Here is a 14,586-nt window from a genome sequence, read left to right as displayed (position 1 = left end):
GGCGGGAGGGCCAGCAAAACAGGAATCCAGCAAACCGTGGGGGTGAAAACAATGTTTCTTTAAAATGAACCAGCCTACAGAGGGTTCCCCCTTGGTACTCATACCCAGGCTCAGGCTGCCACTCTCCCTGATACACTGTGTCCGCTGCCCTTTCCCATCCCAACGACAAGGGCTGGGACACGGTTTTCCTCTGCACTTACTCCTACCTCTTAATATTCTTTCTTTCTTCCTTCCCTCCCCACCCCTCCTGCCTTGGCTGTCTTTCTCATTCTCTCTCACTCATCCAAATTCTTCTTTTCTCTCCCTCATTCTTTCTCTCTCTTCCTTTTTTAAAGGGGAGGTGTTGGCTTTTAGGTAAACAGAGGTAGAAAAGGCCCAGGGGCCCTAATTCTTTGTTAACATGACAGAGAAAAGATCAGAGGAGCCAACAAGTCAGGGGCCATGACCAGAGGTAGGTCTCTAGCCCAGCCTAGGGCAAGTTTCCCACAGGGACGCCTCCAGGAATGTGCACCTGCTGAATGGTCGTAGGTGTGGGGATACAACAGCGGTGGGATTCATCCCTCCTGGCCCAGCTCCAGGAGTCTCTGTCACGTCTCCCACCTCTGTCTGCTAAGAGAAGGGATGAGCCCCTTTCCCTGCTGCCTGGTGCAGTACCAACATTTTGCTTTTCTCTGTCTAAAAACATCCACCTTCAGAACCAGGGCTTTGGGTTGTAAAAAGCAAGCCAGCAACCAAGCAAACCCCTCCCTATACCATCCCCTCCAGAACCGAGTTTCCTTGAGGCTTTGGGAAAAGCAGTCTCACAAACCCTCGCGCATTGTCACTGTGCAGCCCTTGATGTGGTAGGAGGGGGGCTGGGGGCGGGGCGGGGGGCCAGCCTTCTTTAGTTCTTTGTTTTCCTCCATGAAATGCTGATATATCAAATGAGGGAGATGTTCCCCTGGTGGAATATGGGCAGGGTGGGCACTTTTCCACACTGGGGTTTGGCGGGTGCTGGAAGCAGCCTGAAGGATTGGCTCCAAAAGGGACAGGGTCACTGAAGACCAGGAGGCCCCTGTGTCCCCACTTTGCCTCCCCCTAAACTACACGGCAAGGGCTCCTGCAGCTTTAGGGAAAGAATGACCCCTAAAGTGTGTTAAGCTCACAGAACGAGTTAGAAAAATACCCAGTCTAGATGAGAACCTCAGCTTTTGGATGTGGTGATTCTTTCGGGCAGGGTTTTCTCCATTTTGCACCCTGCCACACCACCCCGTGTTCCAATGTGGAGATCAGCTTTGGGCAGAGCAGGCAATCTTTTTTTTTTTTTCTTTAATTTAAAGATTTATTTATTTATTTGAGAGAGAGAGAGGGCGCACCTGTGAGTGGGGGGAGAGGCAGACGGAGAGGGAGGGAGAGAATCTCAAGCACACTCCGTGTTGAGCTCAGAGCCCAACACGGGGCTTGTTCCCAGGACCCCGAGATCGTGACCTGAGCCGAAACCGAGAGTTGGATGTCCAATAGCCTGAGCCGCCTGGGAGCCCCCAGAGCAGGCAATCTCTGAGTGTACGCTGAATGTGGGGTGAAAGTCACAGGTCCTGGAAAATGAAGTTCAGGTTGGTGTAGCTCTGTAGTTGAGCAGAAGAAAGTCAGCCAATGGGGTCCACCTTAGTTAATTCAGAGCCAGCCACCCTGTAATCAAAGAAGGCTCAAGGTCAAAATTGTCGAAAGCCAAATCACCAAAATATGAAGAAGACTGTATTAATAAAGAATATATTCATTAGATTTCTTCCTAGCCAGCTGGGAGCGGGGAGGCTGGGAAGCCATGGGGTGCCCCCGGAGGGTTCTCTGGAGGGATCTCATGTTTGGGACCTGCAGGGGTAAGGTAATCCATGATGCCAAGCCAGCCTTACCCCCTTGTGGCCGGCTCTGCGCAGGAGTTTCACCCAGATCAGTCCCCAGGTCCATGGTGAGCCCATCTGGATGTCTGAACTCCCTGTGCCCCCCCTTGCCCCCTCTTCAGTGGACACCAAGAGCAGAACCCTTGCACCAAAGACGGGGTGCTCGGGGTGCCCCCATCTCCCTGCCATTTCCCAGCCTCAGTGGCTGGACATCTGGCAGAGATAAATTGGACAGTCCTTAAAATGGAATTTGGGGGATAAAGTGCAAACCAGGCACCTGGAATGACATAATTATAAGGAAAGCGAATTCAGTCCCCAGTGGTGGAGTCCACTGACCTGCTTGTCCCTGGGATATCAGGTGGCCGGGAAGATTGTCTTTACCAGCAGTCTGAGTGGAGCCTGGGGACACTGGCTCCTCAGCGGGAGGAAGGAGAGTCTTGAATAGGTGGCCAGTGATGCACCCCAAGTTTCACAAGGGACACTGAGTCAATGGAACCCATGCAGAGAAAGGTAAGCAGGAAGAAGGGGCACAGTCTAAGAAGCAATATTGGGAGGAGGGGGGATGCCCAGGGGAGCTTGATCCAGAGAAGTGAAAGTCTAGAGAGAAATATGGCACCTTGGTTGAATAACTCAAGGCCTACTGTGGGGGGGACGGGCTGCCCGGCTCTGCGACTTGGCGTCTTAGCAGAAATCTCCACTGGGTTTGGGGTCTGGACTGGACAGTCCTGTGATGAGCTCCTCTTGTGTTTGCCTGCTTGGCACATCCACTTCTGCTCAGAGTACCCCCAAATGGCCTTGTGAGGCACCCTGTCCCAATCTTTCTGGATGGTTCCAGTGGGGCTACTCTTCTCTTTGGCCTCTTTGGCCCAGCTAATCAGTGTTTGGCACCCCCCCAAACTGGGGTACAGTGACTGGCTGCTGGCTGATGGGATGCAAGCCTGAAGCTGCTGGGGGGGGGGCTTTACAGAGACAGTCTTGCTGAGGGGGAAGCCAGCAGATGGAAAGTAGAGGCATGGAAAGAGCTAGAGACCAAGAGCTGAGGATACAGTATGGGTCCTTGGTGTTGGCAGGCTTGAAACCAGCACACCCCGAACCTTTCTGTCACCTAAGACTATGCATTATCTTTAGCGTAAGCCAGTTGGGATTGGGTTTCTGTTACTTACAACCAACAGTCCCGATACAAATGTCACAGATCCGACTTATTCTACTGTTCGCTTATTCCTTGACTTGGCACAAGAAGGATGATACCAGTAAGGATTGGGATCAGCTTGCTTGCTAGTGCCATGCATGGCGGAAAGTGCTAGACCTGCACTATTTCCCACATGACTGAGAGTCTTATTACCCAGCCTACAGATGTATAAGTGAGGACTCTTTCAGTGCCTGTCATGGAAAAGCCAGCAGCTCACGCCGTGCCAAAAAGGACTCACTTTCCCATTGTCTTCCATCTCTGGCTTCACACTCAGGGTCTACACACTGTCCCCTGGGCTGTCCCCAGAAGCCCGGCAAGCATCGCCTTACACCTCTAGTTCCTGACCAACTGTTGCTATAAATCACATGATACAGAACAGAGGGCAGGGCCGGGAGGTTTCCAGAGGAACTTCTGCACTCATCCATAGGCGTGAGGAGAGTGGACAGTGGACAGAAAATAGAGGCCAGCGCCACAAGGCTACGATGTCACATCGCCTGCCCTGACCACATAACTGGGCAGTGTCCAGCCAGATGCTCGTGGGGAAATCCTCCTCTCCTGAGTTTCATGTCTTCCTCTTACTGCTTCTTGTCTTGTCCTTCCTGTCCTGGAGCAGGTGGTGGGCTGCAGGACCAGCCACCAACCCGGGGCCCCAGAAGTAGGCACCTTTGTCTCTGCCTTTTGGCCTCATCTCTCCCCAGGAGGTTTGTGGATTTGAATCCTCTTTCCAGAACATTTGGAGTTTTTTGGCTTCCCTGTTCACTCATTTAAGGCACCACACAGCCTGCTGGGCTGGGCATGCTGAGTGGCTCCTGAAAATACAGTGGTCATGTTTCCTTCTCAGCCAAAGATAGAAGAGAGGTAACGCATTGATCTTCGGGTGAAACTATTCAGACAAAAGCAAGGCCCTCCTCCCCCTGAACTCGACATCATACCCCCTTTCCCTCCTTTGGGTTGAGAGGAGAATTTGGCTATGGTTGTCAGACCTCTGGGTGTGAAGTCCACCTGCCAGGTGTGCTGGAGGTGAGGAAAGATGCATTCCTACCTGCAGTCCCAACATGCAAACCACTGAACAAAAGCATTAGCCTCTGAGATTGGGAGTGAGAATGTCTTGTCACCATGGTTACCAGGAAATGGTCCCACTTATATATAATAAGGGCTTTAGAAGACCCCAGGCCATCTGATATTCCAGTCTGGTGCCACAATGAGAGGGTGTCTGGAGGGCCATCTCTTATGCAGTTACCCTGAACACAGCGGTGGGTCAGGTATTGAGCCAGGCACTGGAAACAAGGCTTTTTTTTATTGGGGCGGGTGGGCAGGGGCAGGACAGAGGCCTGGGCACCTTAACCAAGCGCCCCTTTGTTACCCAGCATTTAGACCTGCATCTGGCTACAACAGTGGTGCAGGAATGAGTGTGTTTGCACTGTCTCAGTGTGGGGGGGGGGATCACCCCAGATACGGATCTCTAGTTGGAGGGGGAGGGCCGGCGTTGGAGAGGCCATGTCTTCTTTAGTCCTCACGCTCCTGCCTGGCAGAAAGGTACCCAACAACGAGAAAGGAAGAGACCCCCCCCTTCCCTTCCAGCCTCCCTGACGCCCCCTCTGGCCCCATCCACACAGCCACGCCGGTTTGGAGGGGCGGTCCTTGGGGGAGACTCCACTGTGCGTCGGGCGCTCGGGGCCGCTGGTCCATCCCCGTCGAGTTTCTGGGCGCGGGGGCTCCGAGGCTGGGGAGCACCCGCAGCACCTGCCAGGACCCCGCGGGCGGCCAGGGCAGCGGGGACTCCCGCGAGCTAGCCTGCCGCCCCTCCTCAGGAGCAAAACAAGAGCACGCGCACCTGCCGGCTCCGCCCCGCCCCGCGCGCCGGCCAATCGCGGGGCGTGGGCGGGGCGTGGGCGGAGCCGGCGGGGCGGGGCGGGGCGGGGCCAGAGCCCCGGCGGCTGCCCGAGCCGGAGCCCGAGCGGGGCGCAGCAGCCCAGCCTGGAGCGAGCGCAGCCTCGTGCCCGCCGCCCGTGCCCGCCGCCGCCGCCGCCCGTGCCCGCCGCCCGCCGCCCGTGCCCGCCGCCCCCGGGGCATGGCCTGTCTGATGGCAGCTTTCTCGGTCGGCACCGCCATGGTGAGTGAGCGCATCCTTCGCCCCCGGGGCTTGCTTCTATTTTCCAGGAGAGCCAGAAACGCACAAAGACCCACACCCTCACTCTGACAGCCGCCCCTGGGTCCCCGGGGAGAAGCCCGGCTCCCATTGCCCCCCCGCCCTGGCCACCTGGCGCCTCGGGATGCCCCTTGCCCCCGCAGGGGACGTGGGGGCACGCGGAGGGGCCAGGAGTGTGCGGGAGGCGGCCAGCAGCCCCACAAGTGCACCGATGGCCCCACCTCGGCCCCTTCTGGGTAGGGGCCTGGGGCGTGGGTTCCTGAGCGCACTGGGGAGGGTGGCAGCCTGGGCCCTAGGGAAGGAGGCGGGGGAGGGGGGGGTTCCTCTCTGCCGGCGCGCGCGGCCCGGGCTTGGGGATCCGGCACTTCTCGCGCCACCCTCCGGAGCGCCGGGCACGATCTGGGGGAACAAAAGAGGGAGCTGCTCCCCGAGAACAAGAGCCTGCGCTGCCCCTGGCGCTCCCCGGGTACAACCTCTCCCGGACCTGCTCGGGAGGGAGCGGTGGATTCCGGGGAGGCAGCCCAGGGGCGAGCCTGGATACCTGCAGGCCACCTTTTCTGCACCCTGGACAGAGAGCAGGGTGGGGACAGGAAGGCGGATCTCTCGTTCCCGAGGGTGCCAGCTCCGTAGAGGGACCACCAGGCGCCGGCCGATTCAGCGCTAGACGCAGTGACATCAAGAGCTAGTCCCAGGGGTGGTCCAAAGTCTCCTTTTGCTCCTTTATAAGAGCTCCTTAAACTCACATTAGGGAAAAAACAAAAACAACAAAACAACAAACTAACCATCGACCCATCCATCCTAGGGCCTTTTATTTTTATGCCTAGCACACCGACATTGCAGTTAGGTACTTACAGACTAGATTTCGGGTCATCTAAAGTACAAATAGAAAGTATTCCGTATTTCACCCCACCTCGCCCTCCCTTTCCACCACTCTCTCTATCATCTTTCTGTGGATTTACTATCCTGCTAATTACTCCCCATAGGCTGTAAGCCCACAGTGCACGGCACGCGCAGGGTTTCACCCCCACCCCTCGCCTTATTTCATTTTTAGCATCCTGTATTTGAAGTCAGCAGGGCTCAGCAGGATTTGACCGACAGTTACCTCTTGCCTTGAGCCCAAGAAAAAAAAAAGCGTAGCTGGCTGTCTGCGCATGCTCTCTCTTACAACTGCATCCTATGCCTCCAAACAGGTTACTGTAGAATACATACCGAGCGTCGCCAGCTCATTATATAATGATTTTGTGTAAACCGATAGAATGGGGCCGCAGACATGTTTAGGATGTTGGTGGAGCAGGGGCCGGTGGCAGGGGGACTCAGCGACCAGGTCCCCTCTCTGGGCATGCCCTGCCTTCAGTACTTGGTTTCTCATGGATGAGGGGGGTTGGAAACACAGGGAAGGCAGCCCCTGCTCCTGACAGTTGCTTTTATCTGGATGAATGTTTGGGTAATGCTTGGCCATTCTTCCTTTTACATTGGTCCATCTCTTTGGGATTCCTAAATCATGTCGATAATGGAAAATTCAGGAGATTCTTATTGTTAGCTGTAGGTGAGGCATGTTTCCGATCTTTTAGATGCCGCGTAACTCCTGAAGTCATTTCAAAGCTGCAAAAGTGGTTTATACATGTGGAAAAATAATGAAATCGAAATGTTTTAAGGTATAGATGTTTTTATGTCAGGATTTTTTAATGTTATGTTATAGTCTGATGCAGACCCAGAACTCCAGTGTTCTGAGCTCACGTGGAGACACTAACAGCTGGGCTCATTTTTTTCAGGGAACATTGTTTTGTTTGAAAAATCATTCTCCTCCTCAAAAATCTTGTACTTTTTTTTTTTTTTTTTTTTTCAGTTTAAAAAATTCTACCCCGGGGTGCCTGGGTGGCTTAGTCGGTAAGAGTCTGCCTTAGGCTCGGGTCACGAACCCAGGGTCCTCGGATCGAGCCCCACCTTGGGCTCCCTGCTCTGCAGGAAGCCAGCTTCTCCCTCTCCCACTCCCCCTGCTTGTGTTGCCTCTCTCGCTGTCTCTCTCTGTCGAATAAATAAATAAAAATCTTTTTAAAAAAATAAATAAAAAATTCTACCCAAGTCATAAACAAAGAGCCCTTGAGAGAACCCCAGGATCCTGAGCTCTTCCCTCACCCCCTGATCTGGGGTCCCACCTGGGACTGACTGTGCCAGGTGTGAGTCTGGAAAAGCTGACTTGGAGGATGGACGAAACACCTGGCCCTGAGCGGGCTGGGAGGGGCAGGCACGAGGTCCCAACAGGATGGTGGTATTCGGGGCTGTTTGAAGTGGGGTTTGGCGATGATGAGATCAGCAGTCTAAGTGACCACACAAGTAATACCTGCCTTTTGCTTAGTTAAGGGTATGACGTTTGGATTATTTTCCCCACGGCAGTGGCCTTGAGGATTCTTAGCTAGCGTTATCCTCTTAGGTGGCCAGGGTACCCGGGAGGGATCTGCCCTCCAGTTGAAGGGTCCACTGCTCTAGGTGGGCACCAAGCCCAGCAGCGGCACATGGGAGAGAGAACTGAGAGAGAAGTGTGTACCAGGGCCTGCTGCCTGCGCCTTTCTCTTCCTTTACCTCCCTTCCCCATGAGCTGTGGGAAGAAGTTTCTATCTCTCATTGCGTGTCCCTGGGTGAAGAGCATGAACCAGCCTCACAGTGGCCTGAGGGGACTACTAGAGACCCTCCTCAGCTAAACAGGCAATTCTGTATGCTTGCATTTCAGTTGAAATCAGCACCCAAGAGAATATTCTCAGGAATGGCAGGCAGGAACAATTCCAAATAGGGTCTCCTCAGCATTCAACACCCATGAATGGCCTTACTATTATTTATCATTTATTATGCAGCACAAATTGTGTGTAGATGGGGAGGTCAAAGATAATGCTTGGAAAAGATAGGGAAACATACAACAAATGGGGAGCGCAGATGTATTTGCTTCATTTTTAATGAGCTCAGGAGGCTAAGGACAAACTAGCTGTAACCTACATTGCCGGCCGCTCTCATCTGAGGATGTTCCCAGAGAGCTGGTCTATTTCAGAATGACAGCCGCTGCCTCCCATCATCCAAGGTTTCATGATTTTATTAATTGGGCAAGGTCACTGGACACCTGTGGAAGAAAGGTGGCTAATGGTATGCACCACTTCGGTGTCAGTTTCTTTGTGGGGGCGGGATTGTCTGGTTTCCTCAGCTTCTCGTGGCTTTTCCTCTAATGGGCGGGGGCCGGGATGACCCAGGGTCACCTACAACTTGCCTCTAGAAAGCTAAGCAATGTTCAAGTGCTGTTAAGGGCACTGGCTGAGACAACAGGGCTCGGAGCAGAAGCCACCCAGAGCTGGACCCTGGCTTGGCTACTCATTAACCTTGGGTCTTGGGCAGGAGGCAGTCTCTGTGTCTTAGAGCCCAACTCAAAACGGAGTGGGGGATGGTGACACCCCCCCCCCGCTTGGTGCAGAGATAGTAAGAGGCATCCTCTCTGCAGCCTAGACTTTAGTGGGTACAGGTCATTGCCGAATCAATAGTCACTGTTGTTTATGATCACTCACCTAGTATGCGGGAGGCATTATTTAATACTTAAATAATGAGTACTTGATTCTGCCTCCTCCCTCCCTCTCTCCCAGGTCGGGTTAGTCACCCAGCTTTGTCCTACTGCCCTGTCCACTTGCCTCCGTTCCCACCACCACTAGCTGGCTAAGGCCACTGTCACCCTCCCATCTGCACGTTGCCACAGGAGATGGTTTTTAATTACAGTTTCGGGTCCGTTACCTCCATTTCAGATCCCTTGGTGCCCCCCAAGACTTCTAGATAAAGTGCAAAACCCTTCACAGGGTTTACGAGTGCTTCACATGCAGACCCCATGTGTCTCCAGTTTCCTCTGACTCTCCCTCCCTCCTGCCCTCCCACCCGAAATCGAAATCAGAGCTCCAGCCTCTGAATTTCTCTCAGATCTCCCGATGTTCCACTCCCTCCTGCTGCTGAGCCTTTGCACAGGCTGTTCCCTTGCAGGGACCCTCCTCCCACCCCACCTGGTCTCATTCTAGCTCTGGTCTCAGGGCATTGTGACTGCCCGCATTCTTGCCTGGAGCCCAGCCTTGAATGGGGAGCTTGCTGAGGCCACAGGCCTTGTCTGCCTGGCTGACTGCTGATCCCCAGGGCTTTGCTGGGGGCTCTCATTCCTGAATGAGTGAGTGAGCGAGAGAAGAGATAGGCTTGGAGTCCAGACCCACATCATGACACGGGTTGAGGATCTGCCGCAGTCCTGTGGTGGGTGCCAGGGAGAGGGGCTGCGGTCTGGTTGGGCCATGGCGGCTGGGATGTCAGGGAGGAGGTCCTGGGGGCCACCACTGGTGAGGAACTGCCGGATGCTCCCTGCTCCCAGCTGAACGCCCACGGTTGGAGCCGGGTCTGCCCGCAGGATGTGGGTTTGGAAGCAGACATTTAGGCTTTCCGCGGAGGTGGCGGGTGTGGGGGGGGGGGGGGCATGGGCTTCAGGGACCAGGCCTGGAGCTCCCTGTCTTCCCCACTGCTCTCTCCACTAAGCCCCGGCGCACCGATGGAGTCAAAGCCGGGGCTGTGAAGCTGGAAGAACGGCACGTGCCCCCAACGGGCAGGATGGGTGGGCAGAGGGGTGGCGCTCGGCGCCCGCTGTAGGTGCTGGAGAGGCGTTGAACGTGTGGCCGAGCTCGGGCGGGGCCTGCCGTCATCCCTTCAAGGGGCCCCAGCACGGAAGGCAGTGGGCGAAGTCACGGCAGACAGAGGCCACGTCCCGCAGCAACCCCTGCGGAGCGGAGAGGTCCTGAGGAGTCCGTGGCCGGGCAGACACAAGCCTTCCCTGCCTCTGCCTCGGGAATGTAGGAACCTACTTATGTTTGCGTGTGAAATGTTTCACATGCTCGGTGCGAGCAGCAAGCCGAGCTTAATTTTCTCAGTTTTACTTTGCACTTTAATTTTTATCCACAGAATGTTATAGTCCGTGAGCTAAGTTTTGATTTGGTTAAGCTTCTCAGAGGTAGGAGATGCCTGGGAGGGCTGTGTGTGTATGTCTTTTACTTAAAGAGCAAAGCAACATTTTCAAACATGACGAGAACCAGAAATCCTTGTGCCCACATCTCCCCTGGCCCTACGTGTGCGTCTAAATATTCGCAACCCTCAGGCCCTCCAAGATTTTTTTTAAAAGATGTATTTATTTATTGTTTTAGAGAGGGGGGAGGGGTGGAGGCAGAGGGAGAGAGAGAGAATCTCAAGCAGACTCCCCGCTGAGCGAGGAGCCCGATGTGGGGTTCCATCTCACGACCCTGAGATCAGAACCTGAGCTGAAATCAAGAGTCCGGCTGAGCCACCCGGGCGCCCCAGCCCTCCAAGATTTTTGAGCCTTTCTTTTCTTGTCTTTTCTTTTTTAAGATCTTATTTATTTATTTGACGGAGAGATAGAGAGCACAAGTAGGCAGAGGGAGAGGGAGAAGCAGGCTCTCCGCCAAGCAGGGAGCCGGATGTGGGGCTGGATCCCAGGACCCCAGGATTATGACCTGAGCCGAAGGCAGCCGCTTAACCGACTGAGCCACCCAGGCGCCCCGATTTTTGAGCCTTTCAATACCACGATGTTATAAATAATGCCAGGTCGGGGCACCTGGGTGGCTCAGTTGTTAAGCGTCTGCCTTTGGCTCAGGTCATGATCCCGGGGCCCTGGGATCGAGCCCCGCATCGGGCTCCCTGCTCTGCGGGAAGCCTGCTTCTCCCTCTCCCACTGCCCCTGCTTGTGTTCCCTCTCTCTGTGTGTCTCTCTCTGTCAAGTAAATAAATAAAATCTTAAAAAAACAAATAAAAGAAATAATGCCAGGTCTTCAACGGTATAGTCATGGACCCTAACGAGGGCGCTTTAGTGGGGGAAGAGCAGTGTGTCTGCAGTCCTATGGCAGGCAGAAGGGCCTGGATCATCAGAGAGGGTTATCGATGGGCTCTCCCAATCAGGCAGATGGTCCTCAACCCTATGGAGGAGAGGTGCCAAAGGCCCACACTTTCGGCACTGGGGAATGTTCTCTTCGGATTCGAGAGACAGCCAGGAAAAGTGCAGCATAATCTTTGTCCACCCCAGGGTTCTTCTGTGCTTTGGAGGTACCTGAGGCACATCGATCCGCTCAGCGTTGCCAAGCCATTAGATAAGGATATTCCTTACTTTGCATAAATACTTTTGGTTCTTGGCATATCTGTAACAGTTCAGTTGACTCCCAGTGGAAGCTTCCAAAAGCCAACGTCGCTACAAAATATCAGGTCCTCTGGTGTTCGGGTGGGAGGAACACCTCCTTTTTTGGTGACTCAATTTGGGGATCAATTCTGCCCCTCACCTGATTGTAGGGCTCAGAACGAGCTCCAGAAAGCGCCTGTGTCTCCATTTCCTCGTGTGTATAACAGAGAGAGAGAGAAAAAAATCAACCTTTCCAACTTTCCAGCGCTATTAGGAAGAGACAGTGAGAGGCAGGGTTGGAAGTGAGTTGGAAAATTTGCAAGGAAGGCACAAGGCCGATTCCCACAAACCCCAGCAGTTTGAGTGGAGTCATGGCTCTTGGGAAATGTTTATGAGCTTCCACAGGAAGGCACGAAAAGAGCTCATTTTAAGTAAAACTCTTTCAGTTACGCATTTCCTAGGGACCCCCGTGCATCTTTACTGGGTCTCTGAATGAGCGTTCTCACTGTAAATAGTTAATTTTTTATGGTGGCCGGTGTTTGACCCTTCGAGACAAGCAAGGGGTTTATTATAGTTTTGTGAGTCGATTTGATGACTCCACAGTGAGACTTCGGTAGATTAGTCTAATATTCTACCTTAGGCACATATATATATTTTTTAATAGAAGCAGCAGCGATGGCTAGAGATGACAAATCCCTCCGGGTAAGCACGTGGCGGATAGTCGATGACCACGAGCCTCATGGCTGGGTCCCTGGTGCCCTTCCCTTCGCGGAGCTCCTAACCTCTCTTGGTGCTTCCTCTGCTTCCTCCCCGTTTTTCTAGAATACCAGCAGTTACTCCACAGCCATGACAGAGCCCAAGTCCGTGTGCGTCTCGGTGGATGAGGTGGTCTCCGGCCACACAGAAGCCTCCGAGACGGACCTGCTGAACGGACATCTGAAAAAGGTGGACAACAACCTCACGGAAGCCCAACGCTTTTCTTCCCTGCCGCGCAGGGCAGCCGTGAACATCGAGTTCAAGGACCTTTCCTACTCAGTCCCGGAAGGACCCTGGTGGAGGAAGAAAGGTAGGGAGGGCTGCTGGGGGCGGGCGGCGCCTATGGGGGGAGGCGGCCGGTGGGCTGGGACAGTTGGGGGGCTGGAAGTCGGGGGTCTGCCCAGTCTCGTCGCTGCCACTGCGGCCAATTTCTTGACTGGCTCTGTGCCCGACTGGTCCTCACCTCTAACGCGAACAGGCTGGATGAGAGGACCCCAGATTGATGGTGGCTCTTCAGTCGTGGTAGGAAGACAGGGACTGTCACGAAGGCCGGCCAGCATCCGCCTGTGCTGGCTGCCAGCGCGGGCTCGGCCCTCTTCGCCGGATGCCCCTCACGTTGGTCTTTCAAGAGGACACGATTTCTTACTGTTCCGGAGGGCAAAGGAAGGGAGGTGCTTCTCCCAAGTTTGAAGTCCAAAGTAGCCGGTGACCTAGAGCGGCCTCTCCGGCTGCCGATCATCTACATTATGGGTGGTGCCGATGGGCTATAAATAGACTGTTGTCAAATGAGCCACGGAAATGAAAATACAAGAGAGAGAGGATGGGACTGGGAGGCTCTGGAGTTTGCCACCGTTTGCTGCGTGTTCACGGGATTTGGTGACCGATGCCGGTATTTGGAGTTTTTTTAGCCACCTGGATGTTCCTGTGCTAGCTCGAGATTTCCAAAGTGTGTAGAGTTAATGCTTCCCTGGGTTGGTGTTTTGCTTTGTTTTGTTTTTTTCCAGCCTGACCTATGTGCCCATCCTGCACCCCCCTTTCAGGCGGGTGGGGGGCAGTTGGGAGACGGCATGTCCCACGTCCCCCAGGAACAACAGCCTGTGGCTTCTCATGAGCCTTTACAACTACGGGGACATCTGTGAGGAATCTGGAACAAGGACAGTGAGCCGGGTACCGCTGGCCTATTGTATGTTAGGACTCTCAACTGAAATCCAGAGTCAGACCTTCCTTCTTTTCAAGGCAGACCCACCAAGACTTTTTTAGATTTCATGATCCTGTCTTTTCCCGCTATTACCTTCATTTTGTTCTCCTACTCCCTTGAAGCTAAGCTGTTGAGGTTGTTGGCATGGACGCTCTGGGCTTCCTTGTGACCATGGTGCTGGACTCTTGATGGACCGGCCCCTGGGACCTGCTCGCCACGTTAGTTACCAGATGACTTTATGTCTGTTTGTACAAGTAGGAACACATCCTGAGCTTTATCAGTGGCCGGCTGTATGCTGCCATCTGATACTTACATTGTCAGAGTTTGCCAGCCAGTGTTGTAAAGAAAGAAAGCCCGTGGCAGGCTCAGGGTTGGGCCCGTTTGTGTGAGCCCATTGAAGTTTCAACACAGGCTTATAGCCTTTTCCTTCTCACCGTGAAAGAAAAACCTTGGGGAAAAACTCGCTGAGCCACCAGGAGGACCTTGTTGTTTTGGCTCGGTTGGTCTAGAAGGACAAACTGTGGCAGGCCTTCGAGAGGCAGAGGTCGATTCCGGCACGTCTGTTACGTGTGGCCGCGGAAATGGTCGTGAGGCTTGGATGGGTGTCCTGGACAGTGAAGGTGCCACGCAGACCAGGCATGCAAACACTGGAAAACGGAGGCAGAATCTCGTTTTGACATCTAATACAGCAAGCGTTCATGGTTTGCAAGTGGAGAACAGCATTTCCTATTAGGTAAGGGGCTTGTGAATCCCATACTCTACGTGTTAGAGCTGGTCCCGCTAATTGTCCAAGTTAGCCAGTGGTGACGGCCTCTTCATTAGTGAGGGAGGGGCCACCCCTGCCCATTCCCAGTAGCCCCCTTGGAAGCTCCACCCAGGTGGCCTCCAGACAGACACTTGCCCTACAGTAACCTGTGTGGGCTCAGGAGGGGAGGAGCAGGAAGTGGGCCCCACGGGACCTGCCGGTGAGTCACAGATGGTTAGGGCCAGAGGGGAAATGGGCATGATCGGCCTGGTGTGTCCCGGTTGCTGGCTTCTGAACCAGTGGGGCCTGATACCTCTGTCTGGCTTCCTTCCCTGCCCCCCTCAGCAGCACCTGTTTCCGCTTTGCTCCCCCAGCCCTGCCCCCGCTGGGCGCCCCATCATTTCCTTTGTTCTCGGTACCCTGCAATTCAGAATTTAGATGGCTTTCCACTCCCCATAAATTTAAGGTGGGAAATGCTTCTCAGGAAAGGA

The 14,586-nt window shown here is 54.2% G+C and overlaps 1 protein-coding gene across 2 annotated transcripts in view; it reads left to right on the top strand.

Annotated features, from left to right (window-relative positions):
- The first annotated feature begins 5,070 nt into the window (after positions 1-5,070).
- Positions 5,071-14,586, top strand: part of ABCG1 (ATP binding cassette subfamily G member 1) — a 55,468-nt gene continuing 45,952 nt past the window's right edge. For both annotated transcript variants that reach the window (XM_028126435.2, XM_028126434.2), the window contains exons 1-2: positions 5,071-5,179; positions 12,219-12,462. In XM_028126435.2, coding sequence (XP_027982236.1) covers positions 5,138-5,179; positions 12,219-12,462 — 286 coding nt within the window. In that variant the 5' untranslated portion in view covers positions 5,071-5,137. The remainder of the gene's footprint in view (positions 5,180-12,218; positions 12,463-14,586) is intronic.

Source organism: Eumetopias jubatus, unplaced genomic scaffold (genome assembly GCF_037043125.1).
Source record: "Eumetopias jubatus isolate StellerSeaLion01/CBP00866 unplaced genomic scaffold, mEumJub1_p1.0 scaffold_1, whole genome shotgun sequence".
In the NCBI taxonomy this organism is placed as follows: Eukaryota; Metazoa; Chordata; class Mammalia; order Carnivora; family Otariidae; genus Eumetopias; species Eumetopias jubatus.
The sequence above is the reverse complement of the archived record's forward strand: the minus strand, read 5'-3'. Positions and strand labels throughout refer to the sequence as shown.